At 37.0% G+C, this 19216-nt stretch overlaps 1 protein-coding gene across 1 annotated transcript in view; it reads left to right on the forward strand.

Annotated features, from left to right (window-relative positions):
• Positions 1 to 19216, forward strand: part of SORCS3 (sortilin related VPS10 domain containing receptor 3) — a 690838-nt gene that overhangs the window by 474549 nt on the left and 197073 nt on the right. The window contains exon 6 of the mRNA XM_044660176.1: positions 6571 to 6635. Within this exon, the coding sequence (XP_044516111.1) occupies positions 6571 to 6635 (65 nt within the window). The remainder of the gene's footprint in view (positions 1 to 6570; positions 6636 to 19216) is intronic.

Raw genomic sequence — 19216 nt, forward strand, 5'->3', positions numbered from 1 at the left:
AGGCAATTGATTTAAACACCATCCCCTGTCCATTCCTTATATCTTTTCTGCCTTAGAATCAGCAAAATCAGTCTAAGATGGAAGATAAGGGTGTGTGTGTGTGTGTGTGTGTGTGTGTGTGTGTGTGTGTATAAAATAACTTTTGTTTTATATTGCTCATATTTTGCCCTGCATCCACCTTTCTCCTATAGAGCCATTCCTTATAACAAAGATTTTTAAAAACATGTAATAGGAAAAGAGAACCCATCAAAACCAATCAAGATAATGAAAATATGTGATGTTAGATGTAACATTCCATACCTGTGTCAGACCCTTCTCCCATCTCTGAAAAGGAGTTTAGGGGAGAAGAAAAGCCACTTCTAATAGCTCTTCTTTTGGGCCAAACTTGCTATTTATACTTTCCCACCATTCATATTTAATTATTTTGTGGTTATTCTCTCTCTGCCCCTGACACCCCCCCACCCCTATAATTTATACTGATGTAGTCATTGTTCATGTTATTTTCCTGGCTTTGCTTCCTTCATTTTGTATTAGTTCACATAAATCTTTCCATGCTTCTCTATATTCATCTTGTGAATCATTCTTATAATAGAGTAATATTCAATTTCATTAGCCATTCCTCCAATCAGTAGGTATCTCCTTTGTTTCTAGTTCTTTCCTACCACAAAAAATAAAATGTGACTATAAATCTTTTGGTGTCAGTGAGGCCTTTCTTTTTGTCAGTAATCTCCTTGGGATCTATGCCTTTGGGTCAAACATTTTTGCTACTTTCTTTTCATAATTCTAAATTGTTTTTCTGAAAGTTGTACCGGTTCACAACTCTACCAGCAATATATTGGTGTGACTGTCTTCCTACAAATCCTCTAGCATTAATTATTCCTACTCTTTTGTTATCTTTGCCAGTTTTCTGACTGTGAGATCAAACTTCAGGGTTGTTTTAATTGACATTTCTTTCATGTGGTAGTTAATAGTTTATAATTCTTCATTTGGGAACTATTTTTCACATTGCTGAATTAGTTACTTTATCTCTTTTCTGAGATTACAGCTCTGAGGTTACAGATCTGTCACCATCAGGAAAGTACATGCAAAGAAGATGATAGCACCCTTCCATTCCTGCTGGGAAAGTCCAGAATGAAAGGGTGCTATTATCTTCCTTGCATGTACTTTCCTGATGGAACAAGCTTCACAAAGGACTTAGTTCACTGGAGCTGGTCCCTAGATGGCGGGGAAGAGAATAAACATTTATATACTACCTATATAAATGTGCCAGGTTCTGTGCTAAGTGCTTTATCTTTTTTTTTTAATAACCCTTATCTTTTATCTTGGAATCCATACTGTTCCAAGGCAATAGAGCAATAAGGTCTAGGCCAGTGATGGGCAAACTATTCCCTGAGGACCAGATCCAGGCCATAGTTTGCCCATCACTGCCTTAAGCAATTCCCTAATCACTACATCTGGACTCTAGGCAATTGGGTTTAAATTACTCAGGGTCACATAGCTAGGAAGTATCCGAGGCCAGATTTGAATCCAGAACCTCCCCTCTTCAGGTCTCACTTTCTATCCAATGACTAGATTCAACCACTCTGTGAGGTAGGTGCTGTTATTATCTCCATTTTACTGCCGAGGAAACTGAGATAAATAGAAATTAAGTGATTTGCTCAGGGTTATTCAGCTAGGAAGAGTGTCTGAAGCTGGATTTGAACTCATGTATTCCTGACTTTAGACCTAGCATTCTATCCACTGAGCCACTTAGCTTATAGGAAGAGGAGCTTTCCCCCTCCACACACACACACACATATCCCCTGAAATGTAGATTCAGCAAATATTTCTCATTATGGGTATATGGTCACTGAGTCATCGTACAAAATGCATTGTGAGGAGCCTTGCAATTTATTCAAAAGCACCTAGTCCAAGGCTCACTACTTAGGAGAGAATGAAGGCACATGGGTACAAAAGAACATGGTTTTCCTCTCTGCCAATAATCAGATCAATTTCTGACCACTTCCGTTCCCTCAGCTGGACAGCTGATAGAGCTCTGGGATTAGGGGAATGGGTCCAGCCAGTGACCTGCATTTTCTTAGCTAATACTCCTCTGCCAGGATAGTTAGTATACTTACCAGGAGAGAATGGCTACGAGCATCCTCCTTTTCATTGGGTTATGGAGAGAAAAAAATAGCATTTATTGTTATCACCTATCCACTCAGTATCACAGGTGACAGAGAGTGGGGGTAATGGCAAATTGGATTTGTTAGACAGGTCCGAATTGCCCCACATCCTCTGGGAACTAGGAAGCCCTTCCTCTTCTAGGAGGTGGAAACAAGGATCTGATGCCTTTGGGATACAGATGACTATGAGTCAGTAGACAGTCAATAAATAGTTATTAAGTACTAGACATTTTGCTGAAGCACTGGGTATATAAAAAAGAGGCAAAAGACAGCCCCTGCCCTCAAGATATTCAAAATATAATGATGAGAACTTCTCATTCATCTAAAAGCCAAAAAAATATTTTTTTCTTTGCTTCTGGCCATAAGCAAGCTACTGGGTTCCTCACCCTATACCCTTAATATGGGGCAAAATGAAGACAGCTGCAAGTATAGGGAAATCATTATAAATCCAATGAAATAAAATTCCTATGTGTAGTTTTCAGTCCTTCAGTTAGTTGGTCACATCTTTGTTGGTTATTTGTATGCTAGAGGGAACAGAATTTGTAATTAGAAGGACTACACAGTGTGAAATCACAAACTGTATTTTTTTCATACTTAAGATAAAGAAAATAGAGATCAGATGAAGTTTTTTTTAATTTCAAAGTAAAATTTTAATGAAATTATTATATTAATTGCTACACCCAGTCCTTCAAGTACTGAAAGTGTTAATAGTCACTGTAAGGTTTCCTACAAGAAAGAAAACATATTCTTTACTCTCAATACAGTTGGAGTAATAAGATTTATTGCGGAAACAATTGAAAGACTTGCTTAGGAGGAATAGTGGGGCAAGGAGGGAGTGTGGACTCATCTTCCTGAGTTTGAATCCAGTCTCAGATACTTGCTACATGACCCTGGGCAACTCAATTAACCCTGCTTGCCTCAGTTTCCTCACCTGTAAAATGAGCTGGAGATGGAAATGGCAAACCACTCTGGTTTTACCCAAAATGGGGTCGTAAAGAGTCATACAACTGAGAACAACAACAGCAATAATCCAGAATATAATGATATACTGAATTGTAGGGAAGATATGTAGTCCCTGAGGAGGAAGTAAGGAAGATTTTGTTAGAATGAATAGGATTTGAATAAGCAGAGAGGAGAAAATGGCCTGTGTGGTGATATCTGAGCTGGACTCCTCAATTCTGTTAAATTATTGCTCTCAGTTGGCAGGGATTTTGTCTTCCTTTCTTGATAATTTACATTGTTCCGTGTAAATGTAACTGGTTAATAAAGTTGGTTCTGATACAAAATACATTCTCTAGGCCTTGAGAGACTGGAGAAAATGAAATTTCAGGTGAACTGAATATTAGGATAATCTCTTATGCTGCCAAGCAGAGTCTTTACTCCTGAAACAATGAGTGTCCTGTCACAAAGCACTCATGCCCTCAGGTTATTTCCAATCAGACCACTTCCCAGATAACTACCCAATCCCAGACTTAGATCCTCCCAATCTCTACCTCACTCATTATGCCTCCCAGTTTAGTTCTATTACTGTAGCTTAAATATTCATGATAGTCTATCTTGTATGGTTTCCTAAGAGTTTCTTTTGGGTAGTTTGGTCCCCTGAACTAGATTTTAAACCCTTTGATATTCTTGATTTAAGAAAGTAGACAGCTGATCTTTTTGTCTCCTCCTACTCAGTGCTTCAGTCATATCCTTCCTCCTTTATCATTGCCCTCCAATACCAATTTCTGCTTCTCTCATTTTCTATAGATTAATACATTGTACTCAGCCAACCAGTGGAAGGCTAAACTAATCAAATGGATTATGTCTAATTTCAGGGAAGAAGTGATATTGAGGATTGGATCACTTTCCATATTTAACTCCCACAGTTGTGTTCTGGGTTTGCCAATCTGACCTCAGCTCTGCCAGTAAATCACTAAGTGACTTTGGTTAACTACTTTAACGTCTCTGATTCCCAATTTCCATTGTATGATGGGAATAATGATTCCTCTACAGGATATATGTAGTTGAGGAATAGATGAGCATTTGGAAGGATGTTTCAAGAGGGATTTCTGTTTCAAATAAGAATTGAACTATGCCTCTAAGGTCCTTTCCTACTCTGAGATTTTATGATTTTATGAGTCTGATACCTGCCCTACTTTCTTCTGTCTTTTGTTGAGAGGAGCAAATGAGATAATAGATTTAAAAAAAAGTGCTTTGTAAAGTAAAAAGTGCCACACAAGTGATATAAGGATCATTATTATTATACATCTTCAGCTAAGAAGTTTTTTTAAACATGTGGATTTTGTAGATAATACAAGTTTATCTGAAAAAGTTAATGTTAAGTATCCAAATGAATAATTTTTTTACAGAAATCTTTGCTTTCTTAAACAGAGAACACTGACTATTACTATATCTTGATGACTCAGGATCATCCATTAATGTGTGTTTGTCTTGTGCTATATAAAATGATGCCCTCAGGGCTGATTACAATCCACAGAGTTGTTTGGCCTGTGAACAAATAAAAATAATATTTTTTTATCTTGTTCGGTCATTTTTCAATCATGCCTTTGCAATCCCATTTAGGATTTTCTTGGTAAAGATATTAGAGTGGATTTCCATTTTCTTTTCAAGTTCATTTTAGACATGAGGATCTGAGGCAAACAAGGTTAAGTGATGTACCCACGGTCACACCGTGAGTAAGTGTCTGAGGTCCAATTTGATCTCAATGCAATGAGTCTTCCTGACTCCAGGCCCATCACTTTATCTGCTGTCACATCTAACTGCCCTGAGCAGCAAAAATATAGCAGCCTTTATATAGCACTTGAAAGTTTGTGATTTTATTATATATTATCTCATTTTATCCTCACTGAAACCATTGAAGGTAGGTATTATTATTATCCCCATTTTTAACTGAAAGAGAGGTTGAATAACTTGCCTGAAGTCACAGTTATCAGATGTCTGAGGCAGGTTTTGAACTCAGATCTTTCAGATTCCATTTGAAAAGCACTAGCTACCTAATACCACCTAAATTGCCCCAAATTACTATAGTTTTTGAATTCTTCTGTGTGTATTTTTAAAATCATTTTTTGCCTCTTTCCATCTGATGTCAGCCTGTCAGCTGAGCTGTATCTTTTCCTCACTATCAGTATGCTTGCTTTTAGCAATTCCCCTTGAAATTTACTTCTTCAAATAGAAATTGTGCTAGGAAAACGGATAATCAAGCCTATTAGAATTATATCAGAAACAAGAATAAACAGAATTTAAAAGAGGGACTGGGGGGGGGCTCCCCTGTGAATAAAATGCATAGGTTTGGGTACTTGGACTTGGCAAACATCTGAGTTTGCAAACTGACATATTGTCAGTGGCTTTTATATTTTCTTCTTGGCTCCAATAGTGTGTTCCAGATAGTTAAGGCTGCTAGGTAAGTGACCCTTAGATAAGTATGATATAATAATAACAATATGAAGAGGATGAGGATGATGATGATGATGATGATGATGATGATGACGATGACGATGATGATGGTGGTGGCATCTGAGTGACATTTATACAGTGATTTTATGAGTTACTACTTAGTTAGCAATCATTTTCTGATAAAATCCTTATGACATCCCTAGAGAAAGATAAGTATGTATCATAATTTCCAGAATCTTTGACATTTGGGGTCCTCAAACCTCTGACACTTGACATGCCCTTAAGAAGAGGGGAAGGCTCAGAAAATATCATCAAGAAAACAGCTGATCCTGACCTTGTTACTGAAATACATTCCAGTCAGATCCTTGCGGTGGTCTCTAGACATCAGACTTTGACAATTCAGCCATGTACCCAAGACCCTCCCACACTGTCCAGGGGGAACATGTACTCAGATATAACACAACAGGAAAGTTATTCCATTCGGCAACCCTTCACACTCTGCCCTTCTAAGCTCCTACATTTCTCTCACGAGCTCCTCCAAGTCCACAATCAAGCTTTTGTTAGTTGTTTCCACATTAATTTGCCCAATGGCCACCTCAGCATAGGAAGAGTCTGATGGACCCCCTTCCCCTCACCCCTGCCCCTGGCAGCCTTCATTCCCCATAACTTGGCCCTTCTGCCCTTTTTTAATGCTAACATGTATGCCCCATTTTACAGACAAGAAAAATGATGTCAGAGAGGCTGGGCATCCAAATCACCTAGTATGTCTGGTTGGACCTTGCAGTGGAGCCGAGGTCTTTGGATTCTAACCCCGGAGCCCTTTTCACTCCATCACAGTAGCAATACCAAGAAGCTTGGAGGGACCACATCGCATCTTCCTCCTCCAGGGCAGCCCAGCCAGTTTCGTAGGACCTCAGAACTCAGCTGTCCTCCTGAAAGCAGAGGACTGTATATTTGAGCCTTGGTCTGTTCTCGGCACATGCTCACTAATGCTCTCTTTCTTCTCTAGGTCAGTCACAGGCTTGGATAAGGAGCCTGACCTTGTACACATGGAGGCGAGGACGACTGACGGATGTGAGTGCTGCAGAAGCAAGGTTGATACACAGTGGTGCTGAGCTGGGGCCAGGGGGAACCAGCCATTCCTCTCTCATTTACATTTTAATGGACTGGGAAGATGTAGGATGCAGAGCTCCATTACTGACATCTCTCCTTATCTCTGACCTCTTGGGCAGCAAGGAGGCAGGGGGAAGGGAGGAAGCTTCTTCAGTCTTTTGAGAAGCCCCATGGAAATAGGCCAATGTGGGCCAATCTCCAAAACACTTTTTTGGCCTTTAGAGGAAGAATTTGGACAGGAGAGTATTCACAGTTTTCTCCATCATAATTTCATGCTGCCCTTGGTATAATTCTAAAAGAAACATATACCAACACACAGTGTTTATTTTAAGTGTTTTGCATTTTTATGAAGATGTATTCTCTTTAAGAAAATGTGCTATGCAAAACTCAGATTTGCTCTATTCCAATAGGCAATTAGGTAATTATTTGAATTATCACATGGTAAGCACTTTAAAAAATGCTTATTGACCAATAGGACTCATCTTCAAGACCCCTTTAAATGGCATTTTCCCTGTAGATAGGCAACTAACATTTATTAAACCCGATGTGCCAGACATTAAGGGCAAATTGAGAGAGGGATGGGGCACAATAGACATCCCTGTTCTCTCTTGCTTCAGGTTATCTTTGTAAGGATGGGATTTGTTATTTGTTTGGTTATTACTGGCTCTCTTATTATTACATCTTTTATCTACTTGCTTGTATACATGTTAGATTCCTCAGAAGGAAAGAGAAGACTTGAGAATGATACTGAGTTTTCAGTATATTGTGGCTCCTTAAATAGAAATAAGAGAAGGATGGAATGAAGGGAAAAGATGAATTCTTTTTTAATATACTGATAAGACATTATCCCATTGGATAAGTAGAGGTGATGTGGAACAAGAGTTAAGGAGAAATACTTCAGCTACATATGTCTATAAATATAAATCTAGATGTAGATATGCCTCTGGGACTACTTATCTTTATAACTATACCTGTATATATTTGTAAAAATATAGATGTATCTATGGATATGTTGAGACAGAGAGAGAGAGAGAGAGAGAGAGAGAGAGAGAGAGAGAGAGAGAGAGAGAGAGATCTGAAAGTCACATGCAGAGACATGACAAACTTGAACTCACCAAAGAAGAGAATACACAGAATCAATAAAGGTCCAAGAGTAAAGATTTGGAGAACACAAGGGCTTATGGTAGTGTATAATAGTTGATTAGAAGAAATAGTAAGACACATAGGACAGTTATAAAGAAATAAGATTAGGATAGCATCATGGAAGGCAAGAAAAGAGGGACTATCTGCTTAATTTCTGGAACTGTGTAGTCATATTCTGTAGTTTGTGATATCAAAACATCAGATCAAGGAGGATGAGGATTGAAAACAGGCCATCCTGATGGCTATGCCTAGAGCTCCTTGGTTCCAATTTGGCTGCAGACACTTCTTTTTGTGTGATCCTGGTTAAGTCACTTAATCTCCATTGCCCAGCTCTTAACATTTTTCTGCCTTGGAACCAACACACGAAGGTAAGGTTTTAAAAAGAAAATGGAAAGAAAAAAGACTCTCAGATTAATTTAGCGGTTTCAAGATCACCTTTGTTCTTTGATAGAATATTTTCAGAAGGGTGATAGGGTTAGAATAGAGTTCAAGAAGCCAATGAATCATGAGGAATTAGCTGCAACAAACATAAACTATATTTTATAATTAGGTAGTAAAATGCAAGTGGAAGCAAGATTGCCATTTTTAAAGGATAGATGAATCCTGAGTACATTTATTGGTATTTAGGAAGAAAGAAAGAAAGAAAGAAAAAAGTAAAGAAGGATTCACCATGTACCTTTACCGTGTGTTAAGTATTAAATATTTTCTTATTTGATCTTCACAACAACCCTGAAAGGTAGGTATGACATCTCCATAAAAGTTGAGGAAACTGAAGTAGGCAGAAATTAAATGACTTGCCCAAGCTCACACATGTGTCAGAGGCTGGATTTGAACTCATCTTCCTTATTTCAGGCCCAACTTTATTCATTATACTGTAAGTCATATAATCAGCCAGATGCTTTCCCCCCCAAAGGATTATCATATAGTGGTGATATTAGACAAAATGGACTTATAATGGGCTTAGTCAACATGGCTACAATATATGGGGTTCAGTCCTCCTTCTTATATTCACAGGCTGGGATCCTCCAAAGGCAACTTGACTACCACAAATCAGGGTTCTAGGAATTCGGCTTCTAATGCTGTTATGCTTTCTGTTAATAGTCAACAGCCTCAATTAGCCTTTACCAAAGGCATTTATTTACAGACATTTCCTCCCAAACTACAGGAACACAGTCTTTTTAGAAATATAAACAGGTCCATGGGAAGAAGGGCTTAGGGTATAATGGCAGCAAGATATGTGTATAGGATACACGTAAAGTAATAGAAAATCACAACTCTTGGAGCTTTATGGCCTAAAAATCCCTTTATTAAGTCCAGGAATGGAGGGAGAGAAAAGGAAAGAAGGAAGGAAGGAAGGAAGGAGGGAGGGAAGGGAAGAGGGCAGGAAGGAAAGAAGGAAGGAATGGAGAAAGAAAGGAAGGAAGGAAGAAAGAAAGAGAAAGAAAGAAGGAAAAAAGAAGGAAGAAAGGAAGGAAGGAAGAAAGAAAGGAAGAAAGAGAGAAACAAAGAAAAAGAGAAAGGGAAAGGAGGAAAGAAAGGAAAAAAGAAAGAGAAGAAGGGAAGGATTCTTCTAGTTGCTTTTTAACGTGCTATCTATTCAGTTTTCTATATCTGTGTTTCTTTCCATATGTTTTCTTTCTGTTCTAGATTGGATGTGTTATATCCTATTGTTCTCGGCACTCTGATTCCAATCTGCTACTAGTCCAGGCTTTTTGATGATGTGTTCAGAGGAAAAGGGGAATGGCTAAGGAACAGACAGGAAAAAATCTTTCCTTTCCCCCACCAAAAATGATTTCATATCTAGATCTTGGCTACAATCCTATATCTGGAATCCTCTGAACTGAGATCATCTAATTATGGACTGTTCTACCACTTCACTGATGAATGCATAACTGATTTGATATTTTTATATGTAGGCCAAAGGGTGTAAATTGATCTCTGCCAATTATAAGATAGTTCCTATATGGTATCATTTGCATTCATCCAATAACTAGAACCCCATAAGATTCATTAATATTAGTTAAGGACTCATTCATACCTTATAAGGAGATTATAGAACAATTCCTTAGTGCTTAGTTTAAACTATTGATTAATTCAATTGTGGTGTCTAGACCTTTTGTGTTTGTATTAATTGAGGTGGCCCCCTCTCTTTACATTCTCCAATTCAGGAATGGGAGTGAAAAAGCAGACAATTGTGGGGGGAAAGGGTGAGAACATGGCCCTGGGCTATAGCTTGGCATATTATAAATTTCAGAATGTCAAGGGATTAATATTTCAGTGGTGAAGGCCAGCATGTAGTTAGGAGTCTAAACAAGTGTGGAAAGTGAACTAGAGCAAAGATGATGGGTAGGGAGAATAGGAAGAGATGGAGTAGATAGAGGCCATAATGGAGAGACAGACAGACAGACAGGCAAACAGAGTCAGAGAGAAATAATATAAGAGAACAAGAGATCATGGGAATTTCAGAATTCAAGATAATGGGGATAGAATAGTCTAGGGTGTCTGACATCAGTGAGGTCTAAGTTGTGATCACTTCTCTTTGGTGGTCAAGGAGGCTAATGAACTGGGAAGCCTGGGTGTTAAGCTTTACATCATTATAAATACCAGAATCATCAAGGCTAAAGGCAGGAGTTGTGATGGATAAGACTGATCTGGATAATGGACCCCATTAGGAAGGAAGGAAAATGACCCAGAGGCTGGCAAGTGACACCAATGGAAATGTGTATAATATATAGAATGATGGTATGGATCTGAAAGAAGTAGAGATTGCTAAGTGATGGCTGCAGAAGAAGAGTCTTGAAGTAGTTGTGGGAAGTATAGACTTGCCTTCTCTTGTTTGGGCTTGTGAAGGAGAGACCTCTAATTCCAATTGGCTTTTGCCAAGAGATAGCAGTTGTTCCTCTTTTCTCAGTGGCAAGTGGCCCCTACATTCCTGACTATCTCATGAAGGGAGAGCAAAAATATTTAATGTAGCCCATAACTACATACAAAATAAGAATATAAGCATATCCTTAATAGCATTGTTAACTGATTCCATGGAGACATAGTATTTGAGAAAATGATGTCCCATAGGACGTGTTACCTATGTTATGGTTTGCAAGTACATTCCAGAATAACTAATATCTAGACTATAAATTATATATGTCAAGGGCTGAGACTATGGAATCTTTGTAAACCAATTACCCTCCATCTCCACCCCTCCTCCTGATAAATTCCCTTGGGGAGGGGGGAGAGGAGCTGAGCCACATGTACTGTTACTGGAGGCTCTGTGGTAGTAGGGGGCTAAAGGAACAACGAAGCTAATTACAATCCTGAGGTTCTGATATACTTTTTGTACTTCCAGGAAGGAATTATGATTTTTATGGTATGACTGATGTAGTACAGATATCTTATGCCTATTGCCTTGAATTTTGAAGAATCCCAATTGACCCTCCTGTCCACAAGTCAGAGCCCAGAGATCAAATCCTTTTATAATACTGTTTTGCTTTGATATGATAGGGGCAAGTTTTAGTGCATTAATTAAATGAAATTCATCAGTTACTAAACTGAAAAAGAAAGAGGAAGAAAATGACATATATCCACCAAATTAGATATCATAGACAATTAATAGCATCTTCATTCTATGAAGAAGGCTTAGAAATTTATGAGAAAATATTTCTGAAAAGAGCCAGTGCAAAATTCTTGACTTCAGAAAAAGTTGGGGTAAAATGCAAGTTGAAGTAAGTAAGCTAACAGAAGGAAGTATATTTGGCCTCAAAGGGATCACCAGGCTTTGGTGGTATAATGACTGGAATATGGTTCTTGAAGGGTATATATACCTCGTACAAAACCAGTTTCATAGGTAGAACAGTAGGTAGAATAGCATTGTAATAACTATACAACCATGTAAGAAAATCTAAGAACCAAGGGGGATTAAACATGTGAGCAAAGTTGGATGGATATTACCCTTAAACTATACAATAGAAAATCTGGAGAGAAAGAATATATAGGAATTTAAAAAACAAACTTGGCATAGAGACATGGTATTAAGGGAGACCAGTTATCTGGTCATCTGTTAGAGGTTTTTCTCTAACAGAAGCAATGTCCAAACACCTTCCCACTCCCCTCAAGAAATTTACAATCTGATATTATTTTTCCATAGATAGCATAATGAATCTTTTTTTTGTCAGAGTGATCTTAGTTTATACATCTAACTCAGGAACACATTTTTAATATTAAATAAGGCACAGTACTAGTAGTTTCCTCCTCTAAAGTAAATATAGTGAATAAATCAAAGATATAGGCCTGGAGGCAGAATTATCCAGATCTTGTGGCTGTTATCCTGAAGCAGATAGATATTTATTTATGTCAACTATATACACATGATTTTTTCACTTTAGAATTTGACTAAACACCTTACTATAGATTATCCTGGTTTGGAGATGCATATGCAAGTTGACAAAGTCCCCATCAGCAGTAGCAGCCCTAGTCTTGGCACCTTCTCTTTTTCCCTTCTCCCTAACTTCTCTGTTATTGTTGGAAGAATTATCATCTTCCTATTACTCAGGCTCATGAACTAGACATAATCTTTTACTCCTCACTCTCTTATCCAAATAATTGTCAAGTCTTGTTGATTCTACCTTCCCAGCATCTCTTATATATGCTCTTATCTTTCTTCTGAGTCTGCCATTACCCTGATTCAAATTATACTAGGAATATTATACTAGTTTACTAAGTTGTATATTCACCTGAAATCTTTCCCCACTCCTGTCTATCATCCACTTATTGGTAAAATTGATCTTCCCAAAGTATAGGTCTGATCATGCCACTCTCTTCTTCAGTGAACTCCAGTGGATCCTGGTAATCTCCTGAATCAAATATAAAATGTTTGTCATTAAAGCCTTTCACTATATGAACCACTCCTACCTTCCATTTCTTCTTATATCTTATCCCCTCCCTACATTTTCTGCAATCTCATGACACTGGTCTTCATGCTATTCCTCATGCATAATGCCTTCTCCTCCATCCATGTACATTTTCCTAAGTCTGTACCGAATATCTGAAATTCTCACCTACCTCATCTCCATCTCCTGGCTTTTCTAACTTCCTTCAAAGCCAAGATAAAAATCTGACCTCTGTGAAGTCTTTCCCAATCCCCCATTAATGCTATACCTTTTTAAAATTTAATCTAATTTTTAAATTTTATTTTTGAGAAAAATTGTTTACATGGTTACATGATTCATGTTATTACTCTCTCCCCCCAGAACCCCCCACTCCTGTAGCCAATGCACATTTCCACTGGTTTCTTCATGTGTCATCAATCAAGACTTATTTACAAATTATTGATAGTTGCATTGGTGTGGTAGTTTCGAGTCTACATCCGCAATCATGTCCTCATCAACCCATGTGTTTAAGCAGTTGTTTTTCTTCTGTGTTTCCACTCCTGTAATTCTTCCTCTGAATGTGGGTAGTGTCCTTTTCCATAAATCCCTCAGAATTGTCCTGGTTCATTGCATTGCTGCTAGTACAGAAGTCCATTACATTTGATTTTACCACAGTGTATCAGTCTCTGTGTACAATGTTCTCCTGGATCTGCTCCTTTTTTACTCTGGATCAGTTCCTGGAGGTCATTCCAGTTCACATGGAATTCCTCCAGTTCATTATTCCTTTGAGCACAATCTTATTCCATCACCAGCATATACCACAATTTGTTCAGCCATTCCCCAATTGACAGGCATACCCTCATTTTCTAGTTTTTTGCCACAACAAAGCACGGCTATAAATATTTTTTGTACATGCCTTTTTCGCTATGATTTCTTTGGGGTACAAACCCAGCAATGGTATGGCTGAATCAAAGGGCAGGCAATCTTTTAGCTCTCTTTGGGCAAAGTTCCAAATTGCCATCCAAAATGGTTGGATCAGTTCAAAACTCCACCAGCGATGCGTTAATGTCCCAATTTTACCACATCCCCTCCAACATTTATTACTCTCGCCTGCTGTCATTTTAGCCAATCTGCTGGGTGGGAGATGATACCTTAGTGTTGCTTTGATTTGCATTTCTCTAATTATTAGAGATTTAGAACACTTTCTCATGTGCTTATCGATAGTTTTGATTTCTTTATCTGAAAATTGCCTATTCATGTCCCTTACCCATTTATTGATTAGAGAATGGCTTGATTTTTTGTACAATTGATTTAACTCCTTGTATATTTGAGTAATTAGACTTCTGTCAGAGTTTTTTGTTGTAAAGATTTTTCCCAGTTTGTTGTTTCCCTTCTGATTTTGGTTGCATTGTTTTCATTTGTATAAAACTTTTTTAATTTGTTGTAATTGAAATTATTTATTTTACATTTTGTAATTTTTTCTAACTTTTGCTTGGTTTTAAAATCTTTCCTTTCCCAGAGACCTAACAAGTATACTATTCTGTGTTTGCCTAATTTTCTTATAGTTTCCTTCTTTATGCTCAAGTCACTCACCCATTCTGAATTTATTTTGGTGTAGGATGTGAGATGTGGATCTAAACCTAATCTCTCCAATATTCTTTTCCAATTTTCCCAGCAGTTTTTCACATATAATTGATTTTTGTCCCAAAAGATGGGCTCTTTAGTTTTGTCATAGATTGTCTTGCTGACATCACTTAGCCCAAGTCTATTCCACTGATCCTCCCTTCTGTCTCTTAGCCAGTACCATATTGTTTTGGTGACCACTGCATTATAATATAGTTTAATATCTGGTACTGGTAGGCCACCTTCCTTCACATTTTTTTTTCATTATTTCTCTTGATATTCTTGATCTTCTGTTCTTCCAAATGAACTTTGTTATAGTTTTTTTCTAATTCTGTAAAAAAGTTTCTTGGTAGTTTGATAGGTATGGCACTAAATAGGTAAATTAATTTGGGTAGAATGGTCATTTTTATTATATTAGCTTGTCCTTCCCATGACCAATAAATATTTTTCCAGTTGTTTAGATTTAGATTTAAATGTTTGCAAAGTGTTTTGTAGTTGTGTTCATATAATTCCTGTGGTTTTTTTTTTGATAGATAGATTCTTAAGTATTCCATATTGTCTAGGGTGGTTTTAAATGGTGTTTCTCTTTTTAACTCTTGCTGCTGTTATGTGTTGGAAATATATAGAATGCTGATGATTTTTGTGCATTTATTTTGTATCCTGCCACTTTGCTAAAGTTGATGATTATTTCTACTAGCTTTTTAGTTGATTCTCTAGGATTTTTAAGTATACCATCATATCATCTGCAAAGAGCAATAGCTTAGTCTCCTCATTGCCTATTTTAATACCTTAAATTTCTTTTTCTTCTCTAATTGCTACTGCTATTGTTTGTAGTACAATGTTAAATAATAGAGGTGATAATAGGCATCCTTGTTTCATACCTGATCTTATTGGGAAGGCTTATAAATTATCCCCATTGCATATGATGTTTGTTGATGGTTTTAGATATATACTGTTTGTTATTTTTAGGAAAGGTCCTTCTATTCCTATACTTTCTAGTATTTTCAATAGGAATGGGTACTGTATTTTTTCAAAGGTTTTTTCACCATCTGTTGAGATAGTCATATGATTTTTGTTTGTTAGCTTGTTGATATTGTCAATTCTATGTATGGTTTTCCTAATACTGAACCATCCTTGCATTCCTGGTATAAATACTATCTGATCATGATGGATAATCCTCATGATCACTTGCTGGAGTCTTTTTTCTAGTATTCTATTTAAGAATTTTGCATCTAGGTTCATTAGGGAGATTATGGTGATTCTCTTGAGTTCTGTGTTTGGGTCTCTCTGTTTAAGTCTGATTTTTTTCTTGATGAATGTTTGAAAGTCCTCAATTTTATTGAATGACCATACTTTCCCCTGTAATAATATAATCAGTTTTGCTGGATAGTTTATTCTTGGTTGTAGACCCAGTTCTCTTGCTTTCTGGAATATGGTGTTCAATGACTTCCAGTCCTTCAATGTAGATGCAGCCAGATCCTGTGTTATCTTAATTGTGGTTCTCTGACATCTGAATGACTTCTTTTTAGCAGCTTGTAATATTTTTTCCTTGGTCTGGTAGTTTTTTAATTTGGCTATAATATTCCTGGAAGTTGTCATTTGTGGATTAAATGTAGGAGGTGATCTATGGATTCTTTGAATTTCCACTTTTCCCTCTTGTTCAAGAATGTCAGGGCAATTGTCTGATAATTTCTTGTAGGATGATGTCTAAACTTTTTCTTTTATCATGATATTCTGGCAAACAAATAATTTTTTAATTGTCTCTGCTAGCTCTGTTCTCCAGATCTTTGGTTGAATCATTGAGGGTGTTTCATATTCTTCTCAAATTTTTCATTTTTTAAATTTTGTTTAATATATTCTTCCTGCCTTGTGAAGTCATTTGCTTCTAGTTGTTGAGTTCTGTTTTTTTAAAAACTGAATTTCATCCCTGGCTTTTTGGTCATCCTTCTCCTTCTCATCTGATTTTCTTTTTAGATAATCTTTTGCCTTCTTTGATTTGTTTTCAAGCTGGTAAATTTTGGCTTTTAAGACTTTATTTTCTTCTTTTATTTCATTCATTTCCTTTTTCAAATTGTCTTCAGCCTCTTTTGATTGCTTTTTTGAGTTCCTGAAGTTCTTGAGTTAATTGAATTTTGAGATCTTCCAAAGCCTGTTTCCAATTCGCTGGAGCTTCCTCATGTTCTTCTATTTCATTTGCTCTTTTTTCACTTCCTGGAAAGATGCTATCAATTATAATTTCTTTTCTCTTTTTCTATTGTTTCCTCATATTTTTCCCTTCTCTATTCTGCTAGTTTAATCAGATGGATTTAATGAGCTTTGATGAAAGATCTTCCCCCAGCTGGCAATGGAAGTTTGTAGTTACATTGTCAGCAGTCTGTGGGGGAGGGGTGTTGGAGTTTCCCTGCCCTCCGAAGATTTCTTGTCTGTTTAATTGATGGGTTTAAGCCTGGATTAGTCTGTATTGCTTAATATGCACTGAGGCCAAAAAACTTCAAGAGAAGAAAAAAAAGTGGGGGGACAAAATGGAGTGTTTTCACTGAGCTTTCCAGCAGTTGGATCTCCCTGCTCTGTCCTGCTTTTAGACCTGGTTTTCTTTCCTCTCCAAGCCCTCTGTTCTCTATCTCAGTATGTATGGTACATCTCATAGTTCTGAAGTTTTGTTCCATCTAAGCCACCATCTTCTGAGAGTTTTTGCTCTGTTACTCTGGCTCTCTCCTCTATCTATCTCCCTGGTGCCTGTATTCAGCTCCCTGAGTCTGGCCCCAGTAAGGCCCTCTCTCCAGGCTAGTGTGCCCAACAGCCTGGATATTTCAGGGGCCTCTGGAGACTCCGCACAGCCTGTGGGTGAGGGACCCTGGGATTCCCCTTCTATACCCTCAGACACAACAGTGCAAGAATTCAAGCCTTTTTCTTGGCATACCTCTTGAGCTCTCCAGCAGTAGGACCACCCTGCTCTGTCCTGTTGTTAGATTTGGTCATTTTTCTTCTTGAAGTGCTTTGTTTTCTATCTTGGTATGGAAAAAGTGCTGAGGTTTTAAGATTTAGATCCTTCTAAGCTGCCATCTTCCCAGAATTCCAATGCTATACCTTTTAATATAATATTATCTTTAACTTACCTACAAATCTTATTTGTATATAGTTATTTGCATGCTGTCCCCCTCATTAGACTATGAACTCCTTTAGATTAGGAACTTGTTTTTGCCTTTCAGTCTCTAGCTCTGGCATATAGTAGGCACTTGGTAAATGTTTTTTGCCTTGAATTATTGTGTGACACAAGAACTGGTGGTGATAACATGTTCATTGAATGATTGAATTGTGGAATCTCCACACCATAAGATTAGAGAGTGAGACTAACCAATCTACACCACGCAAGAATGTTCTAACAGAATGCGTTATCCATTTGCTCCTGAACTCCTGAGAGAGCTTGCTACCCCACCAGGAAGGCTGCTACATTATTGTTAGAAAGATCATATTTGTACAGTGGTACCTTGATACACAAGCATCTTACTTCACAAGCAATTTGAGATATGAGCAGTCATGATTGAGATTTTTTGCTTTAAGTCATGAGTGGATATTTGAATCACGAGTGAAATTAAGGAAATGTTGAAGATTTGGTAAAAAATTTAACAGTTTATTGAAAAGACACACCCTCAAGAAGTTGCAACAGGTCATGCATGGGAGCTGTGTGGTGACATTTGTTTCACACATTATTAAAACATTCTGAAAGGAAGAAATAGACAAACTTCCATGGGAAGGATTTTGTTGAAATGGCCTCTCAGAGAAATTGAGGAAAATGTTTCAAAATAGTCAAAATTCAATGAAGAAAATGATGATAATTAAGTAAAGTGAAAAATAGCAGTTAAGTTTAACAATAAAGATACATATCACAAGTGTTGTGTAAGGTCAATTTTGCATTTAAATATAGTATTACCATGGTTAGAGAATAAGTTATTTTAAGAGATAGTGTGCAAAATGAAAACCTTCTCTGCCAGAATCTTCACCTGATCTTGAAGTTATTTAACATTTCAAATGCAAGTTTATTTCTTTACATTCTTTCTTCTTACCTATAAATATATTTATTTGTTATTTATAAAGTACATTTTCATATTTAAAAATTTATAAAACAAAAAATTCATGCCATTTTTTGGTACTGAAATGGATTAATTGCTTTTCCATTCATTTAAATAGGGAAATTTCATTTGACATATGAGCAAATTGAGTTACAAGTTTGGCCATGGAATGAATTTAACTCGCGTCTCAAGATACCACTGTATTGAATTGAAATCTGCCATCTTCTGGCTTCCAATAATCTGCTCTCTGGAGTTATATGATATATTTGTTCTTTGCCTATATGAAAGCCCCATATATATAGAGATGATCACCCCTCCTTCCCAAATCCCCATTCTCTTCTCCAGTCGAAATGTTCCTCCTTCCTTAATGTTTTTATGTATGACAGCAATTCATTCAATAATAAATATTTATTTGAATGATAAAACATTTGTTGAATGAATTACTGAAGCATGGTTTGTTTTGAGACTATCAAAATCCCTTTTCCCCCTCTCAACATATTTACTTTTTTTTAATATCCCTTTGAAAATGTATCATTCAGAATTGAAATTCTATCTGGATATATAATCCTACTGATACAGAGGTCAGTTACTTTCTTGCCTCTCTCAATTTGGACACATTAGAGATAAATCGAGGACCTATGCTTTCACTGATATACACAATCTTAGAATAAGGAAAAACTCTGCAAATTAATACAGTGCCAAATCATATTTTTCTTTTAACAACTGCATCACTATGTTGGTCCAAATAGATCTTAAAACCCTTAGAATTTAAGGAATTCAATTTAAGGTAAATAACTCTGATTCCCTTCCCATTACCTCACTTGTTTTTTAAAAATTATTTTAT

Source organism: Gracilinanus agilis, chromosome 2 (assembly GCF_016433145.1).
Source record: "Gracilinanus agilis isolate LMUSP501 chromosome 2, AgileGrace, whole genome shotgun sequence".
NCBI lineage: Eukaryota > Metazoa > Chordata > Mammalia > Didelphimorphia > Didelphidae > Gracilinanus > Gracilinanus agilis.